The sequence below is a fragment of the Salmo salar genome, chromosome 01, assembly GCF_965601325.2.
Source record: "Salmo salar chromosome 01, fSalSal1, whole genome shotgun sequence".
Taxonomy (NCBI): domain Eukaryota; kingdom Metazoa; phylum Chordata; class Actinopteri; order Salmoniformes; family Salmonidae; genus Salmo; species Salmo salar.
The window spans coordinates 11,371,604-11,387,075 of NC_138291.1; the positions used below are offsets into that span (position 1 = coordinate 11,371,604).

Genomic DNA, 15,472 nt, shown 5'->3' on the forward strand with positions numbered 1-15,472 from the left:
TACCACTACATTCTCAATGGGGAGAGTACAGTAGAGAAATACCACTACATTCTCAATGGGGAGAGTACAGTAGAGCAATACCACTACATTCTCAATGGGGAGAGTACAGTAGAGAAATACCACTACATTCTCAATGGGGAGAGTACAGTAGAGAAATACCACTACATTCTCAATGGGGAGAGTACAGTAGAGAAATACCACTACATTCTCAATGGGGAGAGTACAGTAGAGAAATACCACTACATTCTCAATGGGAGAGTACAGTAGAGAAATACCACTACATTCTCAATGGGGAGAGTACAGTAGAGAAATACCACTACATTCTCAATGGGGAGACTACAGTAGAGAAATACCACTACATTCTCAATGGGGAGAGTACAGTAGAGAAATACCACTACATTCTCAATGGGGAGAGTACAGTAGAGAAATAGAGAAAGGACAAATGTCTGCACACAAATATGGTCCTCCCGAGTGCTTTGATTCAACCTGCACCACAGGTGCCTTCAGAAAGTATTCAAACCCTTGACCTATTCCACATTCTGTTGTGTTACAGCCTGAATTTAAAACGGATTCACCCATCTACACACAATACCCCATAATGACATAGTGAAAACATTTTGTAAGAAATTTTAGCAAATGTATTGAAAATGAAATACAGAACTATCTAATTTACATAAGTATTCACACCCTTGAGCCAATACTTTTGTAGAAGCACCTTTGGCAGCGATTACAGTCTATAACAGCCTTGCACACCTGGATTGTGCAATATTTGTATATTATTATTTTCAAAATTCTTCAATCTCTGTCAAATTGAGTGTTGGTCATTGCTAGACAATTATTTTCAGGTCTTGCCATAGATTTTCAAGTAGATTTAAGTCAAAACTGTGACTCGGCCAGTCAGGAACATTCACTGTCTTCTTGGTAAGCAACTCCAGCGTAGATTTGGCCTTGTGTTTTAGGTTATTGTCCTGCTGAAAGGTGAATTCACCTCCCAGTGTCTGATGGAAAGCAGACTGAACCAAGTTTTCTTCTAGAATGTTGCCTGTGCTTAGCTCCATTCCATTTATTTTTTATCCTGAAAAACTCCCCAGTCCTTAACGATTACAAGCATATCCATAACATGATGCAGCCACCACCATGCTTGAAAATATGGAGAATGGTACTCAGTAACGTGTTGTATTGGATTTGCCCCAAATATACACTACATGACCAAAAGTATGTGGACACCTGCTCCTCAAACATCTCATTCCAAAATGATGGGCTTTAATATGGAGTTGGTCCCCCTTTTCCTGCTATAACAGCCTACACTCTTCTGGGAAGGCTTTCCACTAGATGTTGGAACATTGCTGAGGGGACTTGCTTCCATTCAGCCACAAGAGCATTAGTGAGGTCGGGCACTGATGTTGGGCGATTAGGCCTGGCTCGCAGTTGGCGTTCCAATCATCCCAAAGGTGTTCGATGGGTTGAGGTCAGGGCTCTGTGCAGGCCAGTCAAGTTCTTCCACACCGAGCTTGAGAAACCATTTCTGTATGGACCTTGCTTTGTGCACGGGGCATTGTCATGCTGAAACAGGAAAGGGACTTCCCCAAACTGTTACTGAGATCTTCAGTGAGGCCATTCTACTGCCAATGTTTGTCTATGGAGATTGCATGGTGGTGTGCTCGATTTTATACACCTATCATTAAGGGGTGTGGCTGAAATAGCTGAGTCCACTCATTTGAAGGGGTGTCCACATACTTGTGCATATATAGTGTAACACTGTATTCAGAACAAAAGGTGAATTGCTTTGCCACATTTTTTTGCAGTTTCACTTTAGTGCCTTGTTGCAAACAGGATACATGTTTTGGAATATTTTATTCTGTACAGGCTTCCTTCTTTTCAATCTGTCAATTAGGTTAGTATTGTGCAGTAACTACAATGTTGTTGATCCATCCTCAGTTTCCTCCTATCAGATTTATTAACCTCTGTAACTGTTTTAAAGTCACCATTGGCCCCATGGTGAAATCCCTGAGCGGTTTCCTTCCTCTCCGGCAACTGAGTTAGTAAGGATTTAGGTTTGCCATAACAAAGGGGTTGAATATTAATGGACATTTTTTCATTTTTAATTCATTTGTAAAAATTTCAAAAAAACATAATTCCACTTTGACATTATGGGGTATTGTGTGAAGGCCAGTGGCAAAACATCTAAATGTCATCCATTTTAAATTCAGGCTGTAACATAGCAAAATGTGGAAAAAGTCAAGGGGGTGAATCAATTCAGAAGGCGAGTTCTGGAAATTTGATCACTAGAAGCGGTTGATCACAATAATTACAGTAAGCGCATTCACTATAGCAGAATGCAATGTATTTGTTGTTGGGGCCAGTGTTGTTGGAGCAAGTAATGTTGGGGCCAGTGTTGTTGGGGCCAGTGTTGTTGGGGCCAGTGTTGTTGGGGCCAGTGTTGTTGGGGCCAGTGTTGTTGAGGCCAGTGTTGTTGAGGCCAGTGTTGTTGAGGCCAGTGTTGTTGGGGCCAGTGTTGTTGGGGCCAGTGTTGTTGGGGCCAGTGTTGTTGAGGCCAGTGTTGTTGAGGCCAGTGTTGTTGAGGCCAGTGTTGTTGGGGCCAGTGTTGTTGGGGCCAGTGTTGTTGCGGCCAGTTTCACACCCTTGGAGAGTAGAGTGCATGCCCTAGGATTCAGTATACTGCTCTGAGTTTAGCCTCTGTAATACCTGGGGTCGTGCTCATTATGCACCAAATTAAAGAAAACAGACTAACTGGAAGAAAACAGACTAAAAAGGCAGGTCTAACCTGGACTGTAATGACTCCCATATCTCCCAACAGGCCCCAGTTCCGGCCCAAACCTTCCCCCAAGAAGAGCTCACTCACCTGGGCAAAGTAGAGCTTGAGCTGCTTGCCGTTGAACTCAGTCTCATGGAGCTCGATGCGAGCGCGGGCGGCCGCCTCCGGAGTGCTGAAACTGATGCGGACTCGCCTGAAGCTCTTGAACATTTGGAAGGACGTCTGCTCGTCATAGATCCTGAACAGGGCCTCGAACCTCTCCTGGGAGAGAAGGAAAGAAAGAGAGGACGGCCATTTTAGACTACAGATGACCCTGCACCTGTCCTGAAATGTCTTCGTTAAAGGAAAAATCTATTCAAAAAACAGCATTCTGGTGTATGTTACAAGATGTTGATTATGTAGTTCTACTGTTTGCTGTAGTTTTAGCACTACTAACTTCCTGTTTACATAGCTATTAATTAAAACGCCAATTCATGTTTCTAGCTCTATCACAGGTTTGTGCTTGGAAATTTCTAACTATGACATTGCATTGATGTTCCTTGTTTGATATGTTGGTATTTACTTATGATACAGTCCCAACATGTTTTGCATGTTAGTAATCCATTTTTCAAGAAACATGACTTTCAAGAAGCTACGTGTAGCATGCCACATCATGTTGGGCATTGTTTGTAAGGTAGCATAGCCCAAGGGCACTGCTACGTGGCTGGCCCACATTTCCGTTTCTCACAAAAGGGACAATAATGTATATATTCTATTCATTCGTCAAAGGGAGCAAAAATACAGTGGGAGAGATGGGAGTAGCAGAAAGGGTAGGTGAATCATTCAGCCATTTGAAACAGGATATGATCCTGTCATTTGAGCAATAGGGGACATAGGGGTGTCCCATGTCATAGATCCTCTTGTTGTATCCCCCCGTCCTGTGTTGTGGTGCGACTCTAGGGGCACATGCAACGGTTAGTGGAGTTTCAAGGAGACTATTCTTTCTCTCTCATCAAACCTGTTCCGGAGAGAGGGAAGACAAGTAGCCATGAAACTAGGCAACGTTTAGAAGGAACTGGTGCCGACTGCCTGCTGGTCGGCTTGGCTGTGCCATTTTGGGCTAGAGCAACTGTGATAGAATTCGGCTGAACAGAATCACATACATACTGTCGTTTTTTACTAAAAGGACACAATTGAATGCATGAAGCATATACTATTACACAAAATAAGAATTAGTCCTCAAAATGAAACACAACTAATATTGTTATGTGTACTGTAGGCGTATGTGTCAGACTTTACTATTGGTACAAGATCATAAGATCATATCATGTAATTCACCTCTTGTTCCAATAGTATCGTCCAACACACAGAGTTTTAGGGTCTATATACAGTGCATTCGGGAAGTATTCAGACCCCTTGACTTTTTCCACATTTTGTTACATCACAGCCTTATTCTAAAATGGATTAAATACAAAAATCCTCAGCAATCTACACGCAATACCCCACAGTACCCCAGACTCGGGCTCCCAGTGGAGCAGCGGTCAAAGGCACTGCATCTCACTGCTAGAGGCGTCATTACAGACTCTGGTTCGATTCCAGGCTGTATCACAACTGGCCGTGATTGGGAGTCCCACAGGGCGTCGCACAATTGGCCCAGCGTTGTCCGGGTTAGAGTTTGGCCGGGGTAGGCCATCATTGTAAATAAGAATTTGTTCTTAACTGACTTGCCTATTTAAATAAAGGTTAAACAAAATAAAAAATAATGACAATCAAAAACAGGTTTTTAGACATTTTTGTAAATTTATAAAAAACGTAAAACTGAAATACCTTATTTACATAAGTATTCAGACACTTTGCTGTGAGACTCGAAATTGAGCTCAGGTGCATCCTGTTTCCATTGATCATCATTGAGATGTTTCTACAACTTGATTGGAGTCCACCTGTGGTAAATTCAATTGATTGGACATGATTTGGAAAAACACACCTGTCTATATAAGGTCCCACATTTGACAGTGCATGTCAGAGAAAAAAAAACCAAGCCATGAGGTCAAAGGAATTGTCCGTACAGCTCCGAGACAGGATTGTGTTGAGGCACAGATCTGGGGAAGGGTACCAAAACAGTTCTGCAGCATTGAAGGTCCCCAAGGACATTCTTAAATGGAGAAGGTTTGGAACCACCAAGACTCTTCCTAGAGCTGGCCGTCTGGCCAAACTGAGCAATTAGGGGAGAAGGGCCTTGGTCAGGGAGGCCAAGCAAAGGTTACTTTGTTGGAAAGCATGCATTTTCATACAAATGAACTGTACAGAAAGATTAGATTTGTACAACTTTTATTTCTGCTGAGAGTTAATGTTGATTTTGTCCACAGAGACATTTCAAACATCTTTGATTATTATTTTTTCATCCCTATGGTGAAGCATGGTGGTGGCAGCATCATGCTGTGGGGATGTTTTTCAGTGGCAGGGTCTGGGAGACTAGTCAGGATCGAGGCAAAGATGAACGGAGCAAAGTACAGAGAGATCCTTGATGAAAACCTGCTCCAGAGTGCTAAGGAACTCCGACTGGGACGAAGGTTCACCTTCCAACAAGACAACGACCCAAAGCACACAGCCAAGACAATACAGAAGTGGCTTTGGGACAAGTCTCCTTGTCTCATGTCCTTGAATGGCCCAGCCAGAGCCCGGACTTGAACCCGATTGAACATCTCTGGAGAGACCTGAAAATAGCTGTGCAGCAACGCTCCCCATCCAACCTGACAGAGCTTGAGAGGATCTGCAGAGAAGAATAGGAGAAACTCCCCAAATACAGGTGTGCCAAGCTTGTAGCGTCATACCCAAGAAGACTCAAGGCTGTAATCGCTGCCAAAGGTGCCTCAACAAAGTACTGAGTAAAGGGTCTGAATACTTTTGTACATGTGAAATTTCAGTGTTTTATTTTTAATAAATTAGTAAAAATGTCTAAAAAACAGTTTTTGCTTTGTCATTATGGGGTATTGTGTGTAGGATGATGAAAAAACAACAATTTAATCAATTTTAGAATAAGACTGTAATGTAACAAAATGTGGAAAAGTCAAGGGATCTGAATACTTCCCGAAGGCACCATAGTTTTACTAAAAGGACACAATTGAATGAATGAAGCATTTACTATGACACATAATGAGAATTAGTCCTTAAAATAAAACAAAAATAATATTGATACGTGTATGTGTCAGTCTTTACTATTGTAATTCCATGCAATTCACCTCTTGTTCCGATAGTATTGTCCAGCACACACACATTAGTACCCCAACTAACCTGTAACCCCGCACATTGACTCTGTACCGGTACCCCCTGTATATAGCCTCGCTATTGTTATTTTATTGCTGCTCTTTAATTATTTGTAACTTTTTTTTAAAGGTCTTTTTTTTTTTTTTAAATGTACTGCATTGTTGATTAAGGGCTTGTAAGTAAGCATTTCACTGTAAGGTCTACACCTGTTGTACTCGGCGCATGTGACAAATTTAATTTGATATGGAGATATGGACGTGTCAAGGTATGAGACATTACTGATTATAGTAACAGGTTGGTAAGGAGAGTAATTACATTTCTCAGATGGATAAACTCCTCTCGTGCACTCCTCTCGTGCACGCCAAGACAGGGGCTGACTAACATTGTTGTGTAATCTGGTGATGTTGTGTAATCTGGTGATGTGTTGTTGTGTAATCTGGTGATGTTGTGTAATCTGGTGATGTTGTGTAATCTGGTGATGTGTTGTTGTGTAATCTGGTGATGTGTTGTTGTGTAATCTGGTGAAGTGTTGTTGTGTAATCTGGTGATGTGATGTTGTGTAATCTGGTGATGTGTTGTTGTGTAATCTGGTGATGTGTTGTTGTGTAATCTGGTGATGTGTTGTTGTGTAATCTGGTGATGTGTTGTTGTGTAATCTGGTGATGTGTTGTTGTGTAATCTGGTGAGGTGATGTTGTGTAATCTGGTGATGTTGTGTAATCTGGTGATGTGATGTTGTGTAATCTGGTGATGTGATGTTGTGTAATCTGGTGATGTGTTGTTGTGTAATCTGGTGATGTGTTGTTGTGTAATCTGGTGATGTGTTGTTGTGTAATCTGGTGATGTTGTGTAATCTGGTGATATTGTGTAATCTGGTGATATTGTGTAATCTGGTGATGTGTTGTTGTGTAATCTGGTGATGTGTTGTTGTGTAATCTGGTGAAGTGTTGTTGTGTAATCTGGTGATGTGATGTTGTGTAATCTGGTGATGTGATGTTGTGTAATCTGGTGATGTGTTGTTGTGTAATCTGGTGATGTTGTGTAATCTGGTGATGTGTTGTTGTGTAATCTGGTGATGTGTTGTTGTGTAATCTGGTGTTGTTGTGTAATCTGGTGATGTTGTGTAATCTGGTGATGTGTTGTTGTGTAATCTGGTGATGTGTTGTTGTGCACAAGGAAAAGACAAGACAGGCACACCTTTAAGATGAGGTATGTAGTGTGTAGTGTGTAGAGCGAAGTGTGTAGTGCGTAGTCTGTAGTGTGTAGTGCGTAGTCTGTAGTGTGTAGTGCGTAGTCTGTAGTCTAGTGTGTAGTGTGTAGTGCGTAGTCTAGTGTGTAGTGCGTAGTCTGTAGTGTGTAGTGCGTATTCTGTAGTGTGTAGTGTGTAGTGCATAGTGTTTGGTGTGTAGTCTGTAGTGTGTAGTGAGTAGTGCGTAGTGCGTAGTGTGTAGTGAGTAGTGTGTAGTCTGTAGTGTGTAGTGCGTAGTTTGTAGTGCATAGTGTGTAGTGCGTAATGTGAAAAACAGGCAGGAGTGGTTGGGTGCCTCACACACAGTAAGGTAAACATAGGTGTGTTTGGTCTGGGTCTAGGTGTTAGGTAAGCATGACAGGCCAGTGAAACAGGGTGATTAAAAAGTTGATGTCATAGTAAACAACAGGATGTTGAAGAACCTCAGTGTAGATGTATGGTATCCTCTGCTACGGTACGGTGAGTGATTTCATCCAATTACAGTTACGCCATTATGACATAATGATTACATCATGGTAACTTCAACTCATGCTATGACAGGCCTCAATTTAGCCTAGCCTAGCGGTTAGTGTGTTGGGGCCAGAAACCGAAAGGAGGCTGGATCAAATCCCCGAGCTGACAAGGTAAAAATCTGTCATTCTAGCCCTGAGCATGGCAGTTAACCCACTGTTCCCCATGCGCCGAAGACGTGGATGTCGATTATGGCAGCACCCTGCATCTCTCTGATTCAGAGACACATTTCAGTTGAATGCATTCAGTTGTACAACTGACTAGCTTTCCCCCTTTCCCTATTGTTTCTGTCTGCTATGTTCCAGACAATCCTGCCTTCAAGACTACTTCACAAATATGAATAAAAGGACCAAAACGTTGACATAATTGGCATAAATTCTCTTCCTGAAACTTTAAAACCAACTACTTCTGACACAACTTCTTGACATTATGTTAAAGTCTGTTGTATTGTGTTGTTCTGTGTTGCATTGTATTGTATTGTATTGTCCCTTTAAGCCTCTATTCAAACTGTGAATTATCCATGAGCTCAGTGACCCATCTGAAACATGCCCTAATCTACACAGGAATGGACCTGAAACATGCCCTTCTCTAATCATTAAGGGACCTGAAACATGCCCTAATCTAATCAGGAATGGATCTGAAACATGCCCTTCTCTAATCATTAATGGACCTGAAACATGCCCTAATCTAATCAGGCATGGACCTGAAACATGCCCTAATCTAATTAGGAATGGACCTGAAACATGCCCTACTCTAATCATTAATGGACCTGAAACATGCCCTAATCTATTCATTAATGGACCTGAAACATGCCCTAATCTAATCAGGCATGGACCTGAAACATGCCCTAATCTAATCAGGAATGGACCTGAAACATGCCCTACTCTAATCATTAATGGACCTGAAACATGCCCTACTCTAATCATTAATGGACCTGAAACATGCCCTTCTCTAATCATTAATGGACCTGAAACAAGCCCTTCTCTAATCATTAAGGGACCTGAAACATGCCCTAATCTAATCAGGAATGGACCTGAAACATGCCCTAATCTAATCAGGAATGGACCTGAAACATGCCCTAATCTAATCAGGCATGGACCTGAAACATGCCCTTCTCTAATCATTAATGGACCTGAAACATGCCCTTCTCTAATCATTAATGGACCTGAAACATGCCCTTCTCTAATCATTAAGGGACCTGAAACATGCCCTAATCTAATCAGGAATGGACCTGAAACATGCCCTAATCTAATCATTAATGGACCTGAAACAAGCCCTTCTCTAATCATTAATGGACCTGAAACATGCCCTAATCTAATCAGGAATAGACCTGAAACATGCCCTAATCTAATCAGGAACGGACCTGAAACATGCCCTAATCTAATCATTAATGGACCTGAAACATGCCCTAATCTATTCATTAATGGACCTGAAACATGCCCTAATCTAATCATTAATGGACCTGAAACATGCCCTAATCTATTCATTAATGGACCTGAAACATGCCCTTCTCTAATCAGGAACGGACCTGAAACATGCCCTAATCTAATCATTAATGGACCTGAAATATGCCCTACTCTAATCAGGAATGGACCTGAAACATGCCCTTCTCTAATCAGGAATGGACCTGAAACATGCCCTAATCTATTCATTAATGTACCTGAAACATGCCCTAATCTATTCATTAATGGACCTGAAATATGCCCTAATCTAATCAGGCATGGACCTGAAACATGCCCTACTCTAATCATTAATGGACCTGAAACAAGCCCTTCTCTAATCATTAATGTACCTGAAACATGCCCTAATCTAATCAGGAATAGACCTGAAACATGCCCTTCTCTAATCATTAATGTACCTGAAACAAGCCCTTCTCTAATCATTAATGTACCTAAAACATGCCCTAATCTATTCATTAATGGACCTGAAACAAGCCCTACTCCAATCAGGAATGGACCTGAAACATGCCCTAATCTAATCAGGCATGGACCTGAAACATGCCCTACTCTAATCATTAATGGACCTGAAACATGCCCTAATCTATTCATTAATGGACCTGAAACATGCCCCACTCTAATCAGGCATGGACCTGAAACATGCCCTAATCTATTCATTAATGGACCTGAAACATGCCCTAATCTAATCATTAATGGACCTGAAACATGCCCTAATCTATTCATTAATGGACCTGAAACATGCCCTAATCTAATCAGGCATGGACCTGAAACATGCCCTACTCTAATCAGGAATGGACCTAGGCTGCATGCCATCAAACTCCCAGAGTGATAAGCTTGTACTTTGAAATACCCCACACTCATTTACAGTTTTTTTCAATTGCTAACATACATTGTCAAAACTCTTCACACAGTCAGCAAAACAGAAGTGGATCAAACTGTGAATCATGTTTCATTGTTTTCACACAAAATGCATTCAATGACCACATTCTCCGAAATCCATGAACTCTTTTCTCATTCATACTCTACCACCTGCAAAACGATATATTTGCAGCACATGTTTTCAAATGCTAACACACTGTTTCCAAAACTGTTAAAAACACATTCAAAACAGAATGATGGCAAAGGTAGTGCATTTCTGCAGTAACCAGGTTGAAACATAGAAAATCTCAGCAGAATATTTAATCATTCAAAACACAGCTGATTGCAATTTCATCTGAAAGCCTACCCAAGTGTCCTGTTTTTAGTCTCGTTACCAAACAGACAAAAGTGTCATGTCCTGACCATAGTAAGATGTGATTTTCTATGGTAGAGTAGGTCAGGGCGTGACAGGGGGTGTTTTGTGTTTTTCTATGTTTTCTATTTCTATGTTCGTAGGTTCTAGTTTTTGTATTTCTATGTTGGCTTGTTTGGGATGATCTCCAATTGGAGGCAGATGGTCCTCGTTGTCTCTAATTGGATATCATATTTAAGTAGAAGTTTTTCTTCCTGGGTTTTTGTGGGTGATTATCTTTTGAGTAGTGTTTGTTTCTCTTTGCGTCACGGTTTGTTGTTTTGTAAATTCAGTTATTTATGTTTTGCAACGTTTCACGGATTTAATGAAATGTGGAACTACAACCACGCTGCACTTTGGTCCGATCCTTTCGACAGCCGTGACAAAAAGAGGACGGCTTCGGAATGGTTTAGTTTGGAAACATGGATCAAGGAAGACAGGTTGGTGGGGAAAGAAGAGTGACAGGGAGAGGGAGAATGCATGGAGGACAAAGGAGAGGAAGACCAAGAGCGGTGGTCTCTGATGAGACAAGAGCCACAATTATTGACCATGTTGTAAACCATGGTCTCTCTTTGAGAGAGGACGGTTTAAGGGTGCAACCAAATCTGCAGCGTTCAATGATGGTTTGCTGTTACACAAACCACTCATTGGCCCCTACAATACAGAGAGACTCATTTCTTTACTGGATGACCTGCATAATCGACTTGTGCCAGCGGAGGAGAGAGGGGCAAGAAACTCCCCTACCTTCGTTGTTGTGTGGGATAATGTGGCATTCCACCACTCTGCTGCAGTCAGACTGGTTTGCTGCACATCCCAGGATGTCAGTACTATTCCTGCCTCCATACTCCCCCTTCCTAAACCCCATAGAGGAGTTTTTCTCTGCGTGGAGGTGGAAGGTTTATGACCACCATCCACATGACCAGATGTCCTAAGAGATGCCATGAATGCGGGGTGTGGAGACACTTCTCCTGACTGCCAGGGTTGGATTAGACATTCCAGAAGATACTTTCCAAGATGCATCCCCAGAGAAGACATAAGATGTGATGTAGATGAGAACTTACGGCCAAATGCAGGAAAGAGGGAGAACTAGAACCCTCACAGTACTGTACAGTATGAGTGATTATACTATACATGTTGATGAGAACTAGAACCCTCACAGTACTGTACAGTATGAGTGATTATACATGTTGATGAGAACTAGAACCCTCACAGTACTGTACAGTATGAGTGATTATACATGTTGATGAGAACTAGAACCCTCACAGTACTGTACAGTATGAGTGATTATACTACACATGTTGATGAGAACTAGAACCCTCACAGTACTGTACAGTATGAGTGATTATACTATACATGTTGATGAGAACTAGAACCCTCACAGTACTGTACAGTATGAGTGATTATACTAGACATGTTGATGAGAACTAGAACCCTCACAGTACTGTACAGTATGAGTGATTATACTATACATGTTGATGAGAACTAGAACCCTCACAGTACTGTACATTATGAGTGATTATACATGTTGATGAGAACTAGAACCCTCACAGTACTGTACAGTATGAGTGATTATACATGTTGATGAGAACTAGAACCCTCACAGTACTGTACAGTATGAGTGATTATACTAGACATGTTGATGAGAACTAGAACCCTCACAGTACTGTACAGTATGAGTGATTATACATGTTGATGAGAACTAGAACCCTCACAGTACTGTACAGTATGAGTGATTATACTAGACATGTTGATGAGAACTAGAACCCTCACAGTACTGTACAGTATGAGTGATTATACTAGACATGTTGATGAGAACTAGAACCCTCACAGTACTGTACAGTATGAGTGATTATACATGTTGATGAGAACTAGAACCCTCACAGTACTGTACAGTATGAGTGATTATACTAGACATGTTGATGAGAACTAGAACCCTCACAGTACTGTACAGTATGAGTGATTATACTAGACATGTTGATGAGAACTAGAACCCTCACAGTACTGTACAGTATGAGTGATTATACATGTTGATGAGAACTAGAACCCTCACAGTACTGTACAGTATGAGTGTTATACTATACATGTTGATGAGAACTAGAACCCTCACAGTACTGTACAGTATGAGTGATTATACTAGACATGTTGATGAGAACTAGAACCCTCACAGTACTGTACAGTATGAGTGATTATACTATACATGTTGATGAAAACTATAACCCTCACAGTACTGTACAGTATGAGTGATTATACTACACATGTTGATGAGAACTAGAACCCTCACAGTACTGTACAGTATGAGTGATTATACTAGACATGTTGATGAGAACTAGAACCCTCACAGTACTGTACAGTATGAGTGATTATACATGTTGATGAGAACTAGAACCCTCACAGTACTGTACAGTATGAGTGATTATACTATACATGTTGATGAAAACTAGAACCCTCACAGTACTGTACAGTATGAGTGATTATACTATACATGTTGATGAAAACTATAACCCTCACAGTACTGTACAGTATGAGTGATTATACTACACATGTTGATGAGAACTAGAACCCTCACAGTACTGTACAGTATGAGTGATTATACTAGACATGTTGATGAGAACTAGAACCCTCACAGTACTGTACAGTATGAGTGATTATACTACACATGTTGATGAGAACTAGAACCCTCACAGTACTGTACAGTATGAGTGATTATACTATACATGTTGATGAAAACTAGAACCCTCACAGTACTGTAAAGTATGAGTGATTATACTATACATGTTGATGAGAACTAGAACCCTCACAGTACTGTACAGTATGAGTGATTATACATGTTGATGAGAACTAGAACCCTCACAGTACTGTACAGTATGAGTGATTATACTACACATGTTGATGATTATTTTATTTTATTATTATTGCAGCCCTGCAACTTTTTATTTTTCACATGTAAATTACTATCTCCCCCACTTCAAAGGGGGAGACACTCTAGACCCAAACTGTTTTAGACCTACTGTATGTGTAACTGATAGATGCACAAACACACTACATGTTAATGTTTTTAAATGTATGTAAATTGTGAAGTCCTTTGTCTGTAATGTCTTTTCCGTTGTGTCGGACCCCAGTAAGAATTGCTGTCACCATTGGCGTCAGCTAATGTGGATCTTAATAAATCATATCAAATGACAGGAAGTGTAATTGAGGTTTTATTCATGGTTACCACGTTGTTGCCATGTTGTTGCCATGTAAAAGTATCATCTGAAGTTAAAATTTCAGATCTTTCATTGGATAAGGCACCAATACCTTCAAAAAACGTACAGTTGAAGTCGGAAGTTTACATACACTTAGGTTGGAGTCATTAAAACTCGTTTTTCAACCACTCCACACATTACTTGTTAACAAACTATAGTTTTGGCAAGTCGGTTAGGACATCTACTTTGTGCATGACACAAGCCATTTTTCCAACAACTGTTTACAGACAGATTATTTCACTTCTAATTCACTGCATCACAATTTCAGTGGGTCAGAAGTTTACATACACTAAGTTGACTGTGCCTTCAAACAGCTTGGAAAAATCCAGAAAATGATGTCATGGCTTTAGAAGCTTCTGATAGGCTAATTTACATAATTTGAGTCAATTGGAGGTGTACCTGTGGATGTATTTCAAGGCCTACCTTCAAAAGTGCGTCTTTGCTTGACAGAAAATCAAAAGAAATCAGCCAAGACCTCAGAAAAAAAGTGTAGACCTCCACAAGTCTGGTTCATCCTTGGGAGCAATTTCCAAGCGCCTGAATGTACCACGGTCATCTGTACAAACAATAGTAGGCAAGTATAAACACCATGGGACCACACAGCCGTCATACCGCTCAGGAAGGAGACATGTTCTGTCTCCTAGAGATGAACGTACCTTGGTGCGAAAAGTGCAAATCAATCCCAGAACAACAGCAAAGGACCTTGTGAAGATGCTGGAGGAAACGGGTACAAAAGTATCTATATCCACAGTAAAACGAGTCCTATATCGACATAACCTGAAAGGCCGCTCAGCAAGGAAGAAGCCACTGCTCCAAAACCGCCATAAAAAAAGCCAGACTACGGTTTGCATCTGCACATGGGGACAAAAATTGTACTTTTTGGAGAAATGTCCTCTGGTCTGATGAAACAAAAATAGAACTGTTTGGCCATAATGACCATTGTTATGTTTGTAGGAAAATGAGGGATGCTTGCAAGCTGAAGAACACCATCCCAACCGTGAAGCACGGGGCTGGCAGCATCATGTTGTGGGGGTGCTTTGCTGCAGGAGGGCAGGTGCACTTCACAAAATAGATGGCATCATGAGGCAGGAAAATTATGTGGATATATTGAAGCAACATCTCAAGACATCAGTCAGAAAGTTAAAGCTTGGTTGCAAATGGGTCTTCCAAATGGACAATGACCCCAAGCATACTTCTAAAGTTGTGGCAAAATGGCTTAAGGACAACAAAGTCAAGGTATTGGATTGGCCATCACAAAGCCCTGACCTCAATCCTATAGAACATTTGTGGGCAAAACTGAAAGAGTGTGTGCGAGCGTGGAGGCCTACAAACCTGACTCAGTTACACCAACTCTGTCAGGAGGAATGGGCCAAAATTCACCCAACTTATTTTGGGAAGCTTGTGGAAGGCTACCCGAAACATTTGACCCAAGTTAAACAATTTAAAGGCAATGCTACCAAAAACGAATTGAGTGTATGTAAATTTCTGACCCACTGGGAATGTGATGAAAGAAATAAAAGCTGCAATAAATCATTCTCTCTACTATTATTCTGACATTTCACATTCTTAAAATAAAGGGGTGATCCTAACTGACCTAAAACAGGGAATTTTTACTAGGATTTAATGTCAGGAATTGTGAAAATCTGAGTTTAAATGTATTTGGCTAAGCTGTATGTAAACTTCCAACTTCAGCTGTAGTATGTCAATATATCCAGCCCCACTT

At 41.0% G+C, this 15,472-nt stretch overlaps 1 protein-coding gene across 2 annotated transcripts in view; it reads right to left on the reverse strand.

Annotated features, from left to right (window-relative positions):
- LOC106613138 (calcipressin-3) overlaps window positions 1-15,472 on the reverse strand; it is a 91,573-nt gene that overhangs the window by 13,084 nt on the left and 63,017 nt on the right. For both annotated transcript variants that reach the window (XM_014215215.3, XM_045714232.2), the window contains one exon: window positions 2,864-3,037. In XM_014215215.3, coding sequence (XP_014070690.1) covers window positions 2,864-3,037 — 174 coding nt within the window. The remainder of the gene's footprint in view (window positions 1-2,863; window positions 3,038-15,472) is intronic.